At 57.3% G+C, this 20,436-nt stretch overlaps 1 protein-coding gene across 1 annotated transcript in view; it reads left to right on the top strand.

Moving 5' to 3' along the window:
- LOC144954068 (uncharacterized) overlaps positions 1–19,257 on the top strand; it is a gene marked incomplete at its 3' end in the record, with an annotated part of 26,752 nt that extends 7,495 nt beyond the window's left edge. Inside the window, exons 2-5 of the mRNA XM_078884647.1 lie at positions 5,523–5,626; positions 8,220–8,517; positions 8,810–8,996; positions 19,090–19,257. Coding sequence (XP_078740773.1) covers positions 5,527–5,626; positions 8,220–8,517; positions 8,810–8,996; positions 19,090–19,257 — 753 coding nt within the window. The remainder of the gene's footprint in view (positions 1–5,522; positions 5,627–8,219; positions 8,518–8,809; positions 8,997–19,089) is intronic.
- Positions 19,258–20,436: the final 1,179 nt, after the last annotated feature.

Raw genomic sequence — 20,436 nt, 5'->3', positions numbered from 1 at the left:
TCCGAGACCCATTCACGGTGTGTAAACAACACAGACCATCTCATCGATTCGTTCAATTTAAAATTCGCATTCTCTCGTACTTGCGTCGTGTTTCTGTATATATTTAAAGTGTCTCTGTCCGCAAAGTGCCCTATCACTCTCTCACCTGAAGACGGACCGCTTTGTGTTGCGACCGGCATGACGTCTTTTCTTTCGTGACTTTTTCGCCGGTTAGAAACATTCAGGCTGGCCTGCCTACGATCCATGCTGGGTTTAACCTGCAGGCTGGATTGTGTGAGGAGCTCACGAGTCCTTGAAAAATCTGGACAAAGTCCCATCGGTGAGCTCCTCCGGCAGGCAAGGCTGCGTTGGCTGGGTCATGTAGCCCGCATGCCCAGCCACCGCATGCCTCAACAGCTTTTGTTCGGCCGGATCGAGGGGGCTAAACGGGCGCGGCACGGGCTAGAGAAGAGATGGAGTGATGTGGTACAGGAGGATGGGGAGCTGAGTGGACTTGTCGATGACTGGTACCAGCGGTGTCAAGATCGGCCTCAGTGGAGGAGGCTCGTGAAGGACGCTACTGGGCAGTTGGAGGCAGTCGCCCTCCAACAACAACGGAGGGCGGAGGAGCGACGCTCACAACAACGAGCGGAGCGCCGGGTGGCTAAAGCACAGCAAGTTGGCACAGTAGGGGGCACAGGTGGTGCATCAGCCAGTCATCTCGGTCATCTCGGTCAGTCGACCCGTGGCACCTGCTGGGTCTGTCCCATGACCTGCCAGCGGGCGTTCGACACTTCACGTGGCTTCAATGTGCACATGGCCTGGCACAAGCGTCGTGGTGACGTCACCACCACTTAGTGGCGAATGGCGGTTGTTGTTGTTGTGTGTGTACGTGTGTTTGTCTGTGTGAGTGTGTGTGTATGTGTCTGTGTGTGTATCTATAGAGGTGATGCTTTGTGTGTGTGCGTGTGTGTATGTGTCTGTGTGTATCTGTGTGTATCTGTGTGTGTGTATCTGTGTGTGTGTATCTGTGTGTGTGTGTATCTGTGTGTGTATGTATCTGTCTGTGTGTATCTGTGTGGATGTGTGTGTCTGTGTGTATCTGTATCTGTGTGTGTGTGTATCTGTGTGTGTGTATCTGTGTGTGTGTGTGTACTGTGTGTGTGTGTGTACTGTGTGTGTGTGTGTATCTGTGTGTGTGTATCTGTGTGTGTGTGTATCTGTGTGTGTGTGTGTATCTGTGTGTGTGTGTATCTGTGTGTGTGTGTATCTGTGTGTGTGTGTACTGTGGGTGTGGTGGGGAGCAGTAGTAGCGCGCTGCGCTATAAACCCGGCGACCCGAGTTCGATTCCCGCTCACGGCCAACACCGGTGACGATTTTCTGAACCGGTCTTGGGCCTCCCGCTTACTCAGCTACTCACTTAGCTTCTCACTCAGCTACCCACTCAGCTACCCACTCAGCTACTCATTCAGCTACCCACTTAGCTCCTCACTCAGCTACCCACTCGGCTACTCACTCAGCTACCCACTCAGCTACTCACTCAGCTACTCACTCAGCTCCTAACTCAGCTCCTAACTCAGCTACCCACTCAGCTCCTAACTCAGCTACCCACTCAACTCCTAACTCAGCTCCTAACTCAGCTACCCACTCAGCTCCTAACTCAGCTACCCACTCAGCTACTCAGCTCCTAACTCAGCTACCCACTCGGCTGCCCACTCAGCTACTCACTCAGCTCCTAACTCAGCTACCCACTCAGCTCCTAACTCAGCTACCCACTCAGCTCCTAACTCAGCTACCCACTCAGCTCCTAACTCAGCTACTCACTCAGCTACCCACTTAGCTCCTCACTCAGCTCCTAACTCAGCTCCTAACTCAGCTACCCACTCAGCTCCTAACTCAGCTCCTAACTCAGCTACCCACTCAGCTACTCACTCAGCTCCTAACTCAGCTCCTAACTCAGCTACCCACTCAGCTCCTAACTCAGCTACCCACTCAGCTCCTAACTCAGCTCCTAACTCAGCTACCCACTCAGCTACTCACTCAGCTCCTAACTCAGCTACCCACTCAGCTCCTAACTCAGCTACCCACTCAGCTCCTAACTCAGCTACCCACTCAGCTACTCACTCAGCTACTCAGCACTTGCCCTCAACACTCCGCTGAGGCTGCACAGGGCACCTTTGTCTGTGTGTGTGTCAGTGGCTGTCTGTGTCCGCCCCGTGGGGTGATTGGCAAGGCTGAGGAATTGACTTCCTCTGCGGATTTGACTTCCTTGCGGCTGATCCGGTGTTGACGTTGACCAGGGAGGAGGTGACACCCTCGGCCGCACGGCTACGGGGGCCTGGGTTTGATTCCCTGCCTGTGTGTGGTTCGTGTGATCTCCATCCCTATTCTACAGAGTGAATGGAGTTTGTGTGATCTCCCCCTGTTCTACAGAGTGAGTGGAGTTTGTGTGATCTCCCCCTGTTCTACAGAGTGAGTGGAGTTTGTGTGATCTCCCCCTGTTCTACAGAGTGAGTGGAGTTTGTGTGATCTCCCCCTGTTCTACACAGTGAGTGAGTGGAGTTTGTATGATCTACATCCCTGTTCTACAGAGTGAGTGGAGTTTGTTTGATCTCCATCCCTGTTCTACAGAGTGAGTGGAGTTTGTGTGATCTCCCCCCGTTCTACAGAGTGAGTGGAGTTTGTATGATCTCCCCCCGTTCTACAGAGTGAGTGGAGTTTGTATGATCTCCCCCCTGTTCTACACAGTGAGTGAGTGGAGTTTGTGTGATCTCCCCCCGTTCTACAGAGTGAGTGAGTGGAGTTTGTGTGATCTCCCCCTGTTCTACAGAGTGAGTGAGTGGAGTTTGTGTGATCTCCCCCCGTTCTACAGAGTGAGTGAGTGGAGTTTGTGTGATCTCCCCCTGTTCTACAGTGAGTGGAGTTTGTGTGATCTCCGCCTGTTCTACATAGTGAGTGAGTGGAGTTTGTGTGATCTCCCCCTGTTCTACAGAGTGAGTGAGTGGAGTTTGTGTGATCTCCCCCTGTTCTACAGAGTGAGTGAGTGGAGTTTGTGTGATCTCCCCCCGTTCTACAGAGTGAGTGAGTGGAGTTTGTGTGATCTCCCCCTGTTCTACAGAGTGAGTGAGTGGAGTTTGTGTGATCTCCCCCTGTTCTACAGAGTGAGTGAGTGGAGTTTGTGTGATCTCCCCCCGTTCTACAGAGTGAGTGAGTGGAGTTTGTGTGATCTCCCCTGTTGTACAGAGTGAGTGAGTGGAGTTTGTGTGATCTCCCCCTGTTCTACAGAGTGAGTGAGTGGAGTTTGTTTGATCTCCCCCTGTTCTACAGAGTGAGTGAGTGGAGTTTGTGTGATCTCCCCCCGTTCTACAGAGTGAGTGAGTGGAGTTTGTGTGATCTCCCCCCGTTCTACAGAGTGAGTGAGTGGAGTTTGTGTGATCTCCCCCTGTTCTACAGAGTGAGTGAGTGGAGTTTGTGTGATCTCCCCCTGTTCTACAGAGTGAGTGAGTGGAGTTTGTGTGATCTCCCCCTGTTCTACAGAGTGGGTGAGTGGAGTTTGTTTGATCTCCCACTGTTCTACAGAGTGAGTGAGTGGAGTTTGTGTGATCTCCCCCCGTTCTACAGAGTGAGTGAGTGGAGTTTGTTTGATCTCCCCCTGTTCTACAGAGTGAGTGGAGTTTGTTTGATCTCCCACTGTTCTACAGAGTGAGTGAGTGGAGTTTGTTTGATCTCCCCCTGTTCTACAGAGTGAGTGAGTGGAGTTTGTTTGATCTCCCCCTGTTCTACAGTGTGAGTGAGTGGAGTTTGTGTGATCTCCCCCCGTTCTACAGAGTGAGTGAGTGGAGTTTGTGTGATCTCCCCCTGTTCTACAGAGTGAGTGAGTGGAGTTTGTGTGATCTCCCCCTGTTCTACAGAGTGAGTGAGTGGAGTTTGTGTGATCTCCCCCCGTTCTACAGAGTGAGTGAGTGGAGTTTGTGTGATCTCCCCTGTTGTACAGAGTGAGTGAGTGGAGTTTGTGTGATCTCCCCCTGTTCTACAGAGTGAGTGAGTGGAGTTTGTTTGATCTCCCCCTGTTCTACAGAGTGAGTGAGTGGAGTTTGTGTGATCTCCCCCCGTTCTACAGAGTGAGTGAGTGGAGTTTGTGTGATCTCCCCCCGTTCTACAGAGTGAGTGAGTGGAGTTTGTGTGATCTCCCCCTGTTCTACAGAGTGAGTGAGTGGAGTTTGTGTGATCTCCCCCTGTTCTACAGAGTGAGTGAGTGGAGTTTGTGTGATCTCCCCCTGTTCTACAGAGTGGGTGAGTGGAGTTTGTTTGATCTCCCACTGTTCTACAGAGTGAGTGAGTGGAGTTTGTGTGATCTCCCCCCGTTCTACAGAGTGAGTGAGTGGAGTTTGTTTGATCTCCCCCTGTTCTACAGAGTGAGTGGAGTTTGTTTGATCTCCCACTGTTCTACAGAGTGAGTGAGTGGAGTTTGTTTGATCTCCCCCTGTTCTACAGAGTGAGTGAGTGGAGTTTGTTTGATCTCCCCCTGTTCTACAGTGTGAGTGAGTGGAGTTTGTGTGATCTCCCCCCGTTCTACAGAGTGAGTGAGTGGAGTTTGTGTGATCTCCCCCTGTTCTACAGAGTGAGTGAGTGGAGTTTGTGTGATCTCCCCCCGTTCTACAGAGTGAGTGAGTGGAGTTTGTGTGATCTCCCCCTGTTCTACAGAGTGAGTGAGTGGAGTGTGTGTGATCTCCCCCTGTTCTACAGAGTGAGTGAGTGGAGTTTGTGTGATCTCCCCCTGTTCTACAGAGTGAGTGGAGTTTGTGTGATCTCCCCCTGTCCTACAGAGTGAGTGAGTGGAGTTTGTGTGATCTCCCCCTGTTCTACAGAGTGAGTGAGTGGAGTTTGTATGATCTCCCCCTGTTCTACAGAGTGAGTGAGTGGAGTTTGTACGATCTCCCCCTGTTCTACAGAGTGAGTGAGTGGAGTTTGTGTGATCTCCCCCTGTTCTACAGAGTGAGTGAGTGGAGTTTGTGTGATCTCCCCCTGTTCTACAGAGTGAGTGAGTGGAGTTTGTATGATCTCCCCCTGTTCTACAGAGTGAGTGGAGTTTGTGTGATCTCCCCCTGTTCTACAGAGTGAGTGAGTGGAGTTTGTGTGATCTCCCCCTGTTCTACAGAGTGAGTGGAGTTTGTGTGATCTCCCCCTGTCCTACAGAGTGAGTGAGTGGAGTTTGTACGATCTCCCCCTGTTCTACAGAGCGAGTGAGTGTAGTTTGTTTGATCTCCCCCTGTTCTACAGAGTGAGTGAGTGGAGTTTGTTTGATCTCCCACTGTTCTACAGTGTGAGTTGATGTTCATAATAGTGATGTTGATGATGTTGATGTTGTTGATGATGATGTTGATGATGATGATGATGTTGTTGTTGTTGATGATGTTGATGATGTTGTTGATGATGATGTTGTTGATGATGATGATGATGATGATGTTGTTGTTGTTGATGATGTTGATGATGTTGTTGATGATGATGTTGTTGTTGATGTTGTTGTTGATGTTTCCTGCAGGGCGATGAGGCCCCTTCATCGTCTCTCACGTTCGCTCCCCTCGCTCCTCCTCCTGCTCCACTCGTCTGCCGGCCTCTCCTCGCCGGCCCACAGCACAAGCCCTGGTGAGACCCCCCCCCCCTCTCAGTCCACGGTGGCCAGGAGATGTTAACTACCTCGCCTGGTACACAGGAGGTCGTGGCTTCCATCCCGACCCTGACGATGCCTGCTGCTGTAGATGTGCAGTCTGCGTCTCTCTCTGTCATCATCACGGTGGCTGAGATGTTGACTACCTCGCCTGGTACACAGGAGGTCGTGGCTTCCATCCCGACCCTGACGATGCCTGCTGCTGTAGATGTGCAGTCTGCGTCTCTCTCTGTCATCATCACGGTGGCTGAGATGTTGACTACCTCGCCTGGTACACAGGAGGTCGTGGCTTCCATCCCGACCCTGACGATGCCTGCTACTGTAGATGTGCAGTCTGCGTCTCTCTCTGTCATCATCACGGTGGCTGAGATGTTGACTACCTCGCCTGGTACACAGGAGGTCGTGGCTTCCATCCCGACCCTGACGATGCCTGCTGCTGTAGATGTGCAGTCTGCGTCTCTCTCTCGTCATCATCATGGTGGCTAGATGTTAACTAGCTCACCTGGTCTACAGGTCGTGGGTTCCATCCCGACCCTGACGATGCCTGCTGCTGTAGATGTGGAGTCTGCGTCTCTCTCTCTCATCATCTCATCATCATCACGGTGGCCAGGAGATGTTGACTACCTCGTCTGGTACACAAGAGGTCGTGGCTTCCATCCCTACCCTGACGATGCCTGCTGCTGCTGCTGTGTATTTGGAGTTTGCGTCTCTCTCCCCGTGGTCGCGTGGATTTGTCTCCAAGTCCTCCTGCTCTACATTTCCACACGATGATGATGACGATGATGATGACGATGATGATGATGATGACGATAACGATGACGATGACGACAATGACGATGATGACGACGATGATGATGACGATGAGCCACCGCTTTGTTTGAGTGGCTGTTACTTGTGAGGGCCGGGTCGCCTACCCCCACAGTCCCCATGACCCCACAGCCCCCGTGACCCCACAGCCCCCGTGACCCCACAGCCCCCGTGACCCCACAGTCCCCATGACCCCACAGCCCCCGTGACCCCACAGTCCCCATGACCCCACAGACCCCGTGACCCCACAGTCCCCATGACCCCACAGCCCCCGTGACCCCACAGTCCCCATGACCCCACAGCCCCCGTGACCCCACAGTCCCCATGACCCCACAGACCCCGTGACCCCACAGTCCCCATGACCCCACAGACCCCGTGACCCCACAGTCCCCATGACCCCACAGACCCCGTGACCCCACAGACCCCGTGAACCCAGACCCCACAGCCCCCGTGACCCCACAGCCCCCGTGACCCCACAGCCCCCGTGACCCCACAGCCCCCGTGACCCCACAGACCCTGTGTAGTGACACATGACGTCACTTCCTGTTGGGTCTGTACGCGCGTGACGTCACTTCCTGTTGGGCATGTACGCGTGTGACGTCACTTCCTGTTGGGTCTGTACGCGTGTGACGTCACTTCCTGTTGGGTCTGTACGCGTGTGACGTCACTTCCTGTTGGGTCTGTACGCGTGACGTCACGGCCCACGTCAGGCCGTGGCGCTCCGGCTGGACACGTGACCGGATCCAGGAGGGGGCCGGGGACCCCGGGGGTCACGGGGGTCACGTGGTCGGGGAGTGGAGCCTTCTACTCCTACTGCTACTCCACTACTCCTACTGCTACTGCTGCTACTGCTACTACTCCACTACTCCTACTGCTACTCCACTACTACTACTACTACTGCTACTCCACTACTACTACACTACTCCTACTGCTACTCCACTACTACTACTACTGCTACTACTGCTACTCCACTACTACTACTACTCCACTCCTACTGCTACTACTGCTACTCCACTACTACTACTACTGCTACTACTACTGCTACTCCTACTACACTACTACTACTACTACTACTCCTACTGCTACTACTACTACTGCTACTCCACTACTAGTGGAGAGTGGGGAGTGGAGCCTTCTGGTGGGTTCCACAAGGGGGGCGTGGTCAGGGTGTGGCCTTGCCGGAGAGGCTTCTAAGCGGGCTCGGCACGCAGAGCCGCGCTGCTGGTGCCTGGGATGAAGCCGCCGTCTTGCGAAGACTCTGAAGGGGAGAGAAGCCTCCAGCCAAGTCGTGGCCGAGTGTCAGCGAGCGTAGGACGGTGGTCACCACCTCACGTGTAGCAGTTGTCATGTAGCAGTTGTTGTGTAGCAGTAGTTGTGTAGCAGTAGTTGTGTAGCAGTTGTTGTGTTAAGTAAATAGCGTTGCCTCCACGCGTAGAGTGTAAAGTGCCTCTATCGAACCGCTACACCCGTCACAACGCAGCAGAGGTCGCAACCGGGTACCCGATACCCGGCTACCCTACTCGATACCCGGCTACCCGTACCTGGCCGGGTACGGGTAGCCGTTTGCGACCCTGGTGCGGCCGGGTACGGGTAGGGGTACCCGTTTGCGACCCTGGTGCGGCCGGGTACGGGTAGGGGTACCCGTTTGCGACCCTGGTGCGGCCGGGTACGGTAGGGTACGGGTACGGGTACGGCCGGGTACGGTAGGGTACGGGTACGGGGGGTAAGGAATCAAACCCCGTCTGCGACCTCTGCCACACGCAGCGCCCCCAGCAGCCTGGGACCCGCTGCGGTGTCTGGACCCCGTGGAGGCGGCGGCGTCCGAGGTGTGGGTGGAGGCACCGGAGCCGCTGCTGCTGCAGCCGCTGACCGAGAGCAACTTCTCCTGGTTCCGCGTGGGCGGCGGCGGTGACGGGGGTCGGGCGGTGGACGAGGCCCCGTGGGCCCGGCCGCTGCTGCCGGGCGACGGGAGGCTGCGGGAGGCGGGGGGCGGCGCGCTGTGGGTGGACTCCAGCGGGGTGGGAGACAGCGGAGTGTACGCAGCCGTGGGGCAGCAGGGTGGGTGAGTGACACCACCACTGTGACACACATCACCCCCCATCACCCCCACCCCCCTTCTACCCCCGCCCCCCCCATCATCTCCCCCCCCATCACCCCCCCCCCACCCCCCCCATCCCCACCCCCTTTCCACCCTCACCCCCCCCATCATCTCCCCCCCCATCATCTCCCCCCCCATCATCTCCCCCCCCTCCATCATCCCCCCCCCCCCCCATCATCTAACCCCCCCCCATCATCTCCCCCCCCATCATCTCCCCCCATCATCTCACCCCCCCATCATCTCCCCCCCCCGCCAGGCAGCAGCAGCAGGCTGCTGAGTGCTTCAACGTGACGGTGTTTGTGCGGCCGCCCGGCTCGTGCCTCACCCCGCAGCTCCTCCTGGAGGGCCGCCCGGCCTTCGTGTCCCAGTCCTACTCCGTCTACTGCAGCTCGCTGCTCAGTCAGCTGGCGCCAGACGGACTCCTCTCCATCACCTGGCTCAAGGTGACACAGAGAGAGACACAGAGAGACACAGAGAGACACAGAGAGACACAGAGAGACACGCAGAGACTAGAGAGACACGAGAGAGAGACACTCCGTCTACTGCAGCTCGCTGCTCAGGCAGCTGGCGCCAGACAGACTCCTGTCCGTCACCTGGCTCAAGGTGCAGAGACACGAGAATTGAGAGAGACGCAGAGAGAGACACAGAGACACAGAGAGAGACACAGAGACACAGAGAGAGACAGAGAGAGACGGGGAGAGAGACGGGGAGAGACAGAGAGAGACAGAGAGAGACTAGAGAGAGATGCAGAGAGAGACGCAGAGAAAGACACAGAGAGAGACGGGGAGAGAGACAGAGAGAGAGACACAGAGAGAGACACAGAGACGGAGAGAGACCGAGAGAGACACAGAGAGAGACACAGTCAGAGACGGAGAGAGAGACAGAGAGAGACGGGGAGAGACGGGGAGAGACACAGAGAGACAGAGAGAGACAGAGAGAGACAGGGAGACGGGGAGAGACACAGAGAGAGACAGAGAGAGACGGGGAGAGACAGAGAGAGAGACACAGAGAGAGACAGAGAGAGAGACAGAGAGAGACGGGGAGAGACGGGGAGAGACAGAGAGACAGAGAGAGACAGAGAGAGACAGGGAGACGGGGAGAGACACAGAGAGAGACAGAGAGAGACGGGGAGAGACAGAGAGAGAGACACAGAGAGAGACACAGAGACGGAGAGAGACGGAGAGAGACACAGAGAGAGACAGAGAGAGACGGGGAGAGACAGAGAGAGAGACACAGACTTTTTTGACTTTTAGGGCAACTTTATTCCCTCCTGCGCAATTGCGCCGGAGTCATTTTGGTATTTTGTTAGCCCTAGCGGCTGGAGACAGCGAACAACGGCACAGTGCGCCACATTTTGACGCGCAGCGTCAGTATCGCGTCGCCGTTTTCCGCCGTCTTCCGAGGCCAACCCGTCAGAGAGTAAAAGTCAGTTTTCCGTCTGCCACGGTGCAGAGGGCCTGACCGGCCCCCCACCTCTCGCAGAAAACGGCGTGGTCGTCGCCCACGTACGCATGGTACGCGTGTTCCAGTCGGAGCCGCGCTTTGACAAGTCCGCGCGTCGTCGCCACCGCCGAGCAGCCGGCATCCGACGCGCCAGCCTGTTTTTTCTTTCGGGTGTTGTAAATAGCCATTTTGGCTTGTGCACACACGAAACTCAGGAGGTCGTGGCTTTTTTTGGGTAGGTACGGCACCCCGTACACGAACCAGTTCTTCTGGAACCTCAACCCCAGTTTTGTCGAGATGTCCCCCAAGAGCTTGAACAGCGGGAACAGCCGCGCGCACCCCATATACTGGTGCGCCAGGTCTTCTCGCACGCCGCAGAACACGCACCGGTCTGATGCCTCCGGGGTGATTCTGCCACGCTGCCGAAGGCAGCGTCCAATGGAGCAGCCTCCACTGCAGGTCCCCGCAGCGTTTGGTGACGGGGGGCCTGTATAGGCGGCCCCATTGGGGGGTGGCCGCGCCCGATGGTGCCAAGGCGCTCCTCCACCTGGTGTCTGGGAGTTCCGCCAGCTCCCGGCAGCGCAGCGTCTTCACGCTGCACGCGTACAGCGCTCCTTTCAGCGCGCTCCGAAAGGGCACGCTCTGGCAGCTCCCGAGTTTTAGTATTTTTTCGGAGTCGTCACGCCCGGCGGGCCGGGTGCAGGTGAGCCGCAGCTCGGGGAAGGAGGGAGGGGGGGCGCCGTCTTCGGGCGCCACGAGCCGCAGCCGCAGCTCCCGCATCGCCCCGAGCGCCGCCCGCAGCAGCTTTTCCCCGGCCAGCACGGTGCGGAGTCCGGCGGCGCCGCTGACGTCGGCCGCGGACCTCCACGCTGGGTGCCGGTCGCGGTCCTGCACCAGGTCTCCCACCGCCCGTATCCCCGCCGAGGTGAAGCGGCGGGCCAGCGTCACTTCCTCCTGGATCGCGGAGAAGCGGCCGTTGATAAACAGCGGCTCGCGCAGAAACTGCTCGAGCGTGCATTCCGGGTCTCCCCTCTCCCAGGCCAGACTGCGCCACGCGTCCAGGAGGCTTCGGTGGAAAGCCGGCAGCCCCGCGTAGTCGACCCGGGCCAGGTCTAACAGGAAGATTTCTCTCCCGTAACCCAGGCCGCCCCCGGCGCCTCTCAGCAAGGCGAGGGTGGGTGCCACCCAGGGCAGGGTCTCTCTGCCGTACAGCAGTCGCTGCACGGTCTGCAGCCTGAAGGTCAGGACCTTGGCGTGGATGTCCACCAGGCCCTGGCCGCCCTCGCCCACCGGCAGTCGGAGGACTCCCGGCCGCAGCCAGTGCTTTCCTTGCCACGTGAAGCGGGTGAGCGAGCGGGCTGCTCTCCCAAGTACCCACTCCGGGGGCTGGAGGGTTTTCGCCCTGTGCCACAGCACCGCGGCCGCCAGGTTGTTGCTCACCAGCACCCGCCCCCTGAAGGACATTGCCGGGGCTAGGCACGCCCATGCCGCCAACCTGGCCTCGGACCGGTCCCCCAGTTCGGGCTAGTTTTGCTGGGTGACGTTGAGCCCTCCGAGGTGGACGCCTAGGTACCGGACGCCGTCGGTCTGCCAGGCGACACCCCCTGGGAGGAGCACCGGGCACGCGGCGCCCTGCGGCCCCAGGCGCAGAGCCGAGGTCTTCGCCCAGTTTATCTTGGCGCCGGACGCCGCCTCGTAGGCCTCCACCGCCCGACCCAGCGCTGCTACATCATGCGCCCCCGTGACGACCACACACAGGTCGTCCGCGTACGCCGATACCCTGATGATCGCCCCCTCGGGGCCCGGCACCCTGTACCCCGACAGGGAGAGCTGGAGGCGGCGCACGAGGGGCTCGATGACCAGGGCGTAGAGGAGGCCCGACAGCGGGCACCCCTGTCTGACTCCGCTCGCCACGGGGAAAGGGGCGCCGAGCTGCTGGTTAACCTTCAGCAGGCTCGACGCACCCGCGTACAGGAGCCGCACGCGCGACCTGAACGCCGGCCCAAACCCGGACGCGGCGAGCAGCTCTTCCATGAAGTGGTGGCTGACCCGGTCGAAGGCTTTCTCCTGGTCGAGGAAGAGGAGGCCCACGTCTGTTCCGTCCCTCTCCGCCAGTGCGATCACGTCCCTGACCGTGCTCACGTTGTCGTGCAAGCACCGGCCAGGGATGCAGTAAGTTTTTTCGGGGCGAACAAGCTGGCCCACCACCGACTTCAGGCGGTTGGCCAACACCTTTGCAAAGATCTTATAGTCGGCGCACAGAAGGGACACTGGCCGCCAGTTTTCGATGCGGCGCAGGTCTCCTTTCTTGGGCAGCAGGGTGACGACGGCCCTCCGGCAGCTCTGAGGGAGCACCCCCTTCCGCAGGCTCTCCTCAAGGACCTCCAACAGGTGCGGCGCGAGGTCGTCCCAGAAGGCCGCGTAGAACTCGGACGGGAGGCCGTTGATCCCCGGGGCCTTGCCGGCCGCGAGCCCTCTCATGGCGGCGTAGAGTTCCTCCTGCTCGACGGGGGCGTCCAGGCGTTCGCTCTCGGATTCCTCGAGGACAGGGCACCCATCGAGTAGATCCCGAGTTGCTTCACGGCACGAATCCCTGGCCTGGAAAAGGTTGCAGTAAAACTCCCTCGCGAGTCTTGCCATCTGGCCCTCCTCCTCCGTTATCACCTCCCCCCTCGGGGTCTGCAGGCACGAGAGGATTCTGTTTTTCTGGGGTTTATGTTGCAGCCGAAAGAAAAATTTCGAGGGGGAGTCCATGCACGTCAGGTGCTGCATTTGACGTTGCATGAACGAGCCGTTCGCCTGTCGGTCCGTGACGGCCCTGAAGAGCAGCTGCTTCTCCAGCAGCACTCTCCCCTTGCCGTCGTGCATGCTCTGGGCCGACCCCAGCTCCGCCTCGAGGAGCAACAGTTTGTCCTGTAGACGTCTGACCGCATCTTCCCTAGCAGAGGCTTGCGGGTTGCGGAGCTGCAGGCAGAGCGCCCGTACCTGCGCCTTTACGTGCTCCCACCATCGCAAGACGCCGTCGAAGCTGCTCTTGGCGGCCACCCAACGAGCCCAGCAGGCCCTGAAGGCCTCTTTGAAGGCTGCGTCCTCGAGCAGCCGAGCGTCGAGTTTCCAGTAGGCGCTGCGGCGCTCTTCTTTAGGGACGCGCAGCAGCAAGGAGACCATGTGATGGTCTGAAAACCCGGACGGGATGATCCTGCTCTCGCCGAGCAGGTTAGTGTTTGCGGCGCTGACATACAGCCGATCGAGCCTAGCGAGGCTTATGTTCCCGTGAAAGTCGCAGCGACACCACGAGTACTGCCGCTGCGCGGGTCGGTGCAGGCGCCACGCATCCCGCAGCCCCAGCCTCCGCACCACGTCGGCCAATGCCCGCGCTGACTCTGGGTGAGGCTCGGCGCCGTTACGGTCGAGGGTCGGGTCAAGGGTGCAGTTGAAATCCCCCCCCACGACCGTCAGCACATCGTCCGTGTTGTTCGCCTCCAGGCTATCCCGCAGCGCGCCCGAGAAAAGGAGACCTCTTTCGCGGCTCTTGCTCGGTGCGTACACGTTCCAGCACTGCATCCTGGTGCCGCTGAAGGCGAAGTCTGCTGATATTAGATGTCCTTTAACGATCTCCCTGAAGACCACGCCCTCGGGGACAAAGTTTGGACCGAACACAATCGCGACACCTGCACGGTTCTCCTCGCCGTGGCTGAAAAAACAGGAACGGCCGCCCAGGAGGTGCTGTCGCTGATCCTGCAGAGCATTGTCCAGGTGTGTTTCCTGCAGGAAGGCCACGTCGACCTTTTGGTCTTCGAGGAAGCAGCACACGCGGTGCCATCTCCTGTCGCTGCGGACGCTGTTGCAGTTAAAGGTGGCTATCCTTACACCCGAAGCCATTGTCATGGATTTGGGGAGTGACAGCACACGAGGGCACTACGGTGGAGAGGGGAGAGAGGCGACCTCTTGACTCACCTTCTTCAACACCCCTTTCAACCGGTATACTTCTTGCGGAGTGAAGTGGTGCGGCGCAGGGTCTTTCTGGATCCTCCGTACCGTCTCCTCGAAGTCCTGTCCGTCAGGGAAGGAGTCCAGAACGCGGACTTTGCGCCGATTGTAGGTGCTTCTCAGATAGAGGAGAACTTCACTGGGTTTGTACTTCCATTCCCTAGTAAGCTCCGGCAAGCTCGTCTCGCTGGCGCCGTCGTCGGCATCGCACCCCGGCAGTTCGTCGTCGGAGTCCCCGCGTGTGCCGGCGCGTGCTTCGTCCATCGTTTGATTCGTCGAGCCGCGCGGAGCTGGAGTCCCACCTGGCTCGACGCGTCTCTCGTCCACGGGGTCCGTGGCCGTCGCCCTGTCAGCCGATGGGGCGGGCAGGGTGGCCCCGTCAGGCGCCGCTGCGTCCGCAGGCGTGGCGGTGGCCCGCGGTTCTCCCCCGAGCTGTGCCAGTGCGGCCGAGGCCGGGTCCAAAAGTTGTTCCGGCGCCTCGGTCACGTCTGGCGGGTGATCCTGGCCTGCCTCCTCTGCCGCGGCCTCGTCACTGCTCCCTGCCGCCTCGTCCGGGCGGCTGTCTGGCTGAGTGGCGTCGCCAGCAGTGGTCGTCCGCTTTGGAAGGATGCCACCGCGCCCTCCCGCTGCAGGGCCGCTTTTGGCCTTGCGTTTCCGCGATACGACGACGGCGAAACCGTCCCCCTCGTCGTCAGTCGCTCGCTTGGCTTGGTCGACCGCAGCGTCGGTCGGGTCTTGCTGCCGCTTCCGCCGCTGCAGTCCTTCCCGCTGCTGCTGCCGCTGATCTTGCTGCTGCTGCTGTTGTTGTTGTTGTTGCTTTCGCTGTTGCTGCTTTTCGTGTAGCCGCTGCAGCGGCGGCTCGTCCTGCTGCTGCTGCTTCTGCTGCGGCGGCTGCTGCGGCTGCTGCGGCTGCTGCTGCTGCAGTTGCTGCGGCTGCGCCTGTGGGCGCTGCTGCTGCGGCTGCTGCTGCAGCGGCTGCTGCGGCTGCTGCGGCTGCGGCTGCTGCGGCTGCTGCTGCGGCTGCTGTTGTTGTTGCGGCTGCTGCGGCTGCTGCGGCTGCTGCTGCGGCTGCTGCTGCTGCGGCTGCTGCTGCTGCTGCTGCGGCTGCTGCTGCTGCGGCTGCGGCTGCTGCTTCCGCGGCTGTGGCTGCTGCGGCTGCGGCTGCTGCGGCTGCGGCTGCTGCTGTGGCTGCGGTTGCTGCTGCTGCAGCTGCTGCGGCTGCTGCTGTGGCTGCTGCGGCTGCGCCTGGGGCTGCTGCTGCTGCTGTTGTTGTTTCTGTTGCTGTTGCTGTTGTTGTTGTTGTGGCCGCCGCGGCTGCGGCACCGGCGCCCGCTGCGTGGTGCCTTCTTGGGCAGGCCACGCCCCTCCCTCCTTTGCCTTGCCTGGGCGGCTTTTCCTTGTATGGCCGAAGCTTCCGCACCCAAAACAGCGCGGCGCTGCCGTTGACAGGTTCACGGTATGTACACGACCACCGATGGTGTGTTTAATGGTCGCGTCCAATTCGGTGTTTCCATCTTTGAGTATTATGAAGGCCCTGCCGCTGGCCCAACATGATATGTCTCATTGCCGGGTTCCGTGTCCGCATCGGTAGCCAGACAATGCGGGAGACCACCACTCCCCATCGCTGGAGGTCCTTCATTAGTTCGGTGCTCCTGAGGTAGGGCGGCGCGCCGGAGATGGTCACCTTCACCGCCGGCGTGGATAGGGGGGTGCACTGCACGAACAGCCCCCCCTCTCCCCCGACGATGAGCCCCGCCTCCACAATGCGCGCCGCTCCCTCTACCCCAGCCACATAGACCGCGTAGCCGCGGTTCTCCCGCCGGATGACACGGATGGCCGCCAGGCCGACGTGCTCGGCCACCGCGGCGGCGATGTCGTCGTGCAGGGTCTCCGGTGGAGGGAAACAAATGAAGCCATGTTCGTCCGTCAGGGCTTCAAGGTGCTCGTGCTGCGCCATTTTTTTTTTTGTGTGGCCACAGCACTAAGCAGCAGCAAAAAAATAATAATAATAAATAAAAAATAAATTACCAAAAAAAATAATTAAAAGCTGCGAGGTGGAGGGAAACGGAGAAAGAAGAAAGAAAAAAAGAAAGAAAAGAAAAGAAAGAAAAGTCCCCTCCCTCCCTCCAGGCAGCGAGAGACAGAGAGAGACAGAGAGAGACAGAGAGAGAAGATGCACGACAGAGAGAGACACACACAGCGAGAGGAACACAAAGAGAGAGAGAGACGCAGAGAGAGAGACACGAAGGGAGAGAAGGACACACACAACACAGACACCGCGAGGTATACAGAGGGGGGGGGGAGAAGAGGGAGACACGGAGAGGGGGGGGGGGGACAGAGAAAGACACGGAGGGAGGGAGAGACACAGAGAGAGAGAGACACACAGAGACAAACACCGAGAGGGACACAAAAAAAAAGGAGAGACACAGAGAGAGAGACACACAAAGACAAACACCGAGAGGGACACAGAAAGGGGAGAGAGACAGAGAGAGACACACACAGCGAGAGGAACACAAAGAGAGAGAGAGACTCAGAGAGAGAGACACGGAGGGAGAGAAAGTCCACACACAACACAGACACCGCGAGGTGTCTCTCTCTCTCTGTCTCTCTCTGTGTCTCTCTCCGTCTCTGTGTCTCTCTCTCTGTGTCTCTCTCCGTCTCTCTCCGTCTCTCTCTGTGTCTCTCCCCGTCTCCCCGTATCTCTCTGTCTCTCTCTGTCTCTCTCCGTCTCTCTAACTCTCCCCTCTCTCTAACTCTCCCCTCTCTCTAACTCTCCCCCTCTCTCTAACTCTCCCCTCTCTCTCTAACTCCCCCTCTCTCTAACTCTCCCTCTCTCTCTAACTCTCCCCTCTCTCTCTAACTCCCCCTCTATCTCTCTAACTCTCCCCTCTCTCTCTAACTCTCCCCTCTCTCTAACTCTCCCCTCTCTCTCTAACTCTCCCTCTCTCTAACTCTCCCCTCTCTCTCTAACTCCCCCTCTCTCTAACTCTCCCTCTCTCTCTAACTCTCCCCTCTCTCTCTAACTCCCCCTCTCTCTCTCTAACTCTCCCCTCTCTCTCTAACTCTCCCCTCTCTCTAACTCTCCCCTCTCTCTCTAACTCTCCCCTCTCTCTAACTCTCCCCTCTCTCTAACTCTCCCCTCTCTCTCTAACTCTCCCCTCTCTCTAACTCTCCCCTCTCTCTAACTCTCCCCACTCTCTAACTCTCCCCTCTCTCTCTAACTCTCCCCTCTCTCTCTAACTCTCCCCTCTCTCTAACTCTCCCCCTCTCTCTAACTCTCCCCTCTCTCTATAACTCTCCCCCTCTCTCTAACTCTCCCCCTCTCTCTAACTCTCCTCTCTCTCTAACTCTCCCCCTCTCTCTAACTCTCCCCCTCTCTCTAACTCTCCCCCTCTCTCTAACTCTCCCCCTCTCTCTAACTCTCCCCTCTCTCTAACTCTCCCCCTCTCTCTCTAACTCTCCCCCTCTCTCTAACTCTCCCCCTCTCTCTAACTCTCCCTCTCTCTCTAACTCTCCCCCTCTCTCTCTAACTCTCCCCTCTCTCTCTAACTCTCCCCTCTCTCTCTAACTCTCCCCTCTCTCTAACTCTCCCCCTCTCTCTAACTCTCCCCTCTCTCTAACTCTCCCCTCTCTCTAACTCTCCCCCTCTCTCTAACTCTCCCCTCTCTCTCTAACTCCCCCTCTCTCTAACTCTCCCTCTCTCTCTAACTCTCCCCTCTCTCTCTAACTCTCCCTCTATCTCTCTAACTCTCCCCTCTCTCTCTAACTCTCCCCTCTCTCTAACTCTCCCCTCTCTCTCTAACTCTCCCTCTCTCTAACTCTCCCCTCTCTCTCTAACTCCCCCTCTCTCTAACTCTCCCTCTCTCTCTAACTCTCCCCTCTCTCTCTAACTCCCCCTCTCTCTCTCTAACTCTCCCCTCTCTCTCTAACTCTCCCCTCTCTCTAACTCTCCCCTCTCTCTCTAACTCTCCCCTCTCTCTAACTCTCCCCTCTCTCTAACTCTCCCCTCTCTCTCTAACTCTCCCCTCTCTCTAACTCTCCCCTCTCTCTAACTCTCCCCACTCTCTAACTCTCCCCTCTCTCTCTAACTCTCCCCTCTCTCTCTAACTCTCCCCTCTCTCTAACTCTCCCCCTCTCTCTAACTCTCCCCTCTCTCTATAACTCTCCCCCTCTCTCTAACTCTCCCCCTCTCTCTAACTCTCCTCTCTCTCTAACTCTCCCCCTCTCTCTAACTCTCCCCCTCTCTCTAACTCTCCCCCTCTCTCTAACTCTCCCCCTCTCTCTAACTCTCCCCTCTCTCTAACTCTCCCCCTCTCTCTCTAACTCTCCCCCTCTCTCTAACTCTCCCCCTCTCTCTAACTCTCCCTCTCTCTCTAACTCTCCCCCTCTCTCTCTAACTCTCCCCTCTCTCTCTAACTCTCCCTCTCTCTAACTCTCCCCCTCTCTCTCTAACTCTCCCCCTCTCTCTAACTCTCCCCCTCTCTCTAACTCTCCCCCTCTCTCTAACTCTCCCCCTCTCTCTAACTCTCCCCCTCTCTCTAACTCTCCCCTCTCTCTAACTCTCCCCCTCTCTCTAACTCTCCCCTTCTCTCTAACTCTCCCCCTCTCTCTAACTCTCCCCTCTCTCTCTAACTCTCCCCTCTCTCTAACTCTCCCCTCTCTCTCTAACTCTCCCCTCTCTCTCTAACTCTCCCCTCTCTCTCTAACTCTCCCCTCTCTCTAACTCTCCCCCCTCTCTCTAACTCTCCCCTCTCTAACTCTCCCCCTCTCTCTAACTCTCCCCCTCTCTCTCTAACTCTCCCCCTCTCTCTAACTCTCCCCCTCTCTCTCTAACTCTCCCTCTCTCTAACTCTCTAACTCTCCCTCTCTCTAACTCTCCCCTCTCTCTAACTCTCCCTCTCTCTCTAACTCTCCCTCTCTCTAACTCTCCCCTCTCTCTAACTCTCCCCTCTCTCTAACTCTCCCCCTCTCTCTAACTCTCCCCTCTCTCTCTAACTCTCCCCCTCTCTCTAACTCTCCCCCTCTGTCTAACTCTCCTCCTCTCTCTCACTCTCCCCTCCTACCACTGCGATCACCTCTCACCCCCCCCCCCTGCCCGTGTAGGACTGTAAGCCTGTCGACCGAGGGCATGTGTTGGGCAGCAGCCTGCTGATCCCTCGCGTGGTCGTGGCCGACGAGGGCAACTTCTCGTGCGTCGCCGACTTCCGCCGCTTCAACCGCACGTGGCGCGTCTCGCGCACGCGCCGCATCCACGTCTTCAGTGAGTGCCCCGTGGGAGGGAGGGGGAGGGGAGGGAGTTAGACTGATGGCCTTAATCTCAGTTAAATTTCGATTTAAAGCTTTCGCGACTGCAGAGATTCATCTTCTTGGTTCTTTCGGTAAAGTCACGTAGAAGGGAAATAATACAACATAATAAAATACAATTCTCACGACGTTTCGGCCACAACGCAAGCAGCCGTCCTCAGGTGATCATTGGAAGGAATAAATTATATTTCGATTGAAAGCTTTCGTGACTGCAGGGATTCATCTTCTTGGAAAGAACCAAGAAGATGAATCTAAGTTGTCTTGTGGTTGTTGTTGTTGTTTGACATGCATTCTTGCACACTGTTGGTGTACGGTGCTTTTTCTGCAATATTTTGCCGTCTTTTCTTGGATTTTCTGTTTGCACATAGTCACTTTAAGATCTTCTTGGTTCTTTCGGTAAAGTCACGTAGAATGGAAATAATAAAATAATAAAAATTAAACATAATAAAATAATTCTCACGACGTTTCGGCCACAACGCAAGCAGCCGTCCTCAGGTGAAGAACAGGTCTGTCGAGAAGACAGTCTGAATGACACACCCCAGGCTTGGAGCGTCTATTTAAGCTGGGTTGGAGGGGGAAGAACGCTGTTTGACTTGCATTCTTGCACACAGTGTTGGTGTATGGTGCTTTTTCTGCAATATTTTGCCGTCTTTTCTTGGATTTTCTGTTCGCACATATTCACTTTAAGATGTGTTTTTGTTCATGTTTTAGTTTTTTGTTTGTTGCGGTTGCACCCGATTCAAGAGCCGAATGGCTCACAGGGCTATACCTAATACTTGAACTTGAATAACGCGAAGGGCGCGCGGGTTATAACCCACAACCTGTACACCAGGCGAGGTAGGCAACATCTCATAGCCACCGTGATGATGATGATGAGAAAGAGAGACACGCAAACTCCAAATATACAGCAGCAGGCATCGTCAGGGTCGGTATCGAACCCACGACCTCCTGTACACCAGGCGAGGTAGTCAACATCTCATAGCCACCATGATGATGATGAGAAAGAGAGACGCAAACTACAAATATACAGCAGCAGCAGGTATCGTCAGGGTCCGGGATCGAACCCACGACCTCCTGTACACCAGGCGAGGTAGTCAACATCTCCACTACACCGGTTAGTGCTGTACTAGTAACGAATTGGCACGA

The sequence above is a fragment of the Lampetra fluviatilis genome, unplaced genomic scaffold, assembly GCF_964198595.1.
Source record: "Lampetra fluviatilis unplaced genomic scaffold, kcLamFluv1.1 SCAFFOLD_601, whole genome shotgun sequence".
Classification (NCBI taxonomy): domain Eukaryota; kingdom Metazoa; phylum Chordata; class Hyperoartia; order Petromyzontiformes; family Petromyzontidae; genus Lampetra; species Lampetra fluviatilis.
The sequence above is the reverse complement of the archived record's forward strand: the minus strand, read 5'-3'. Positions and strand labels throughout refer to the sequence as shown.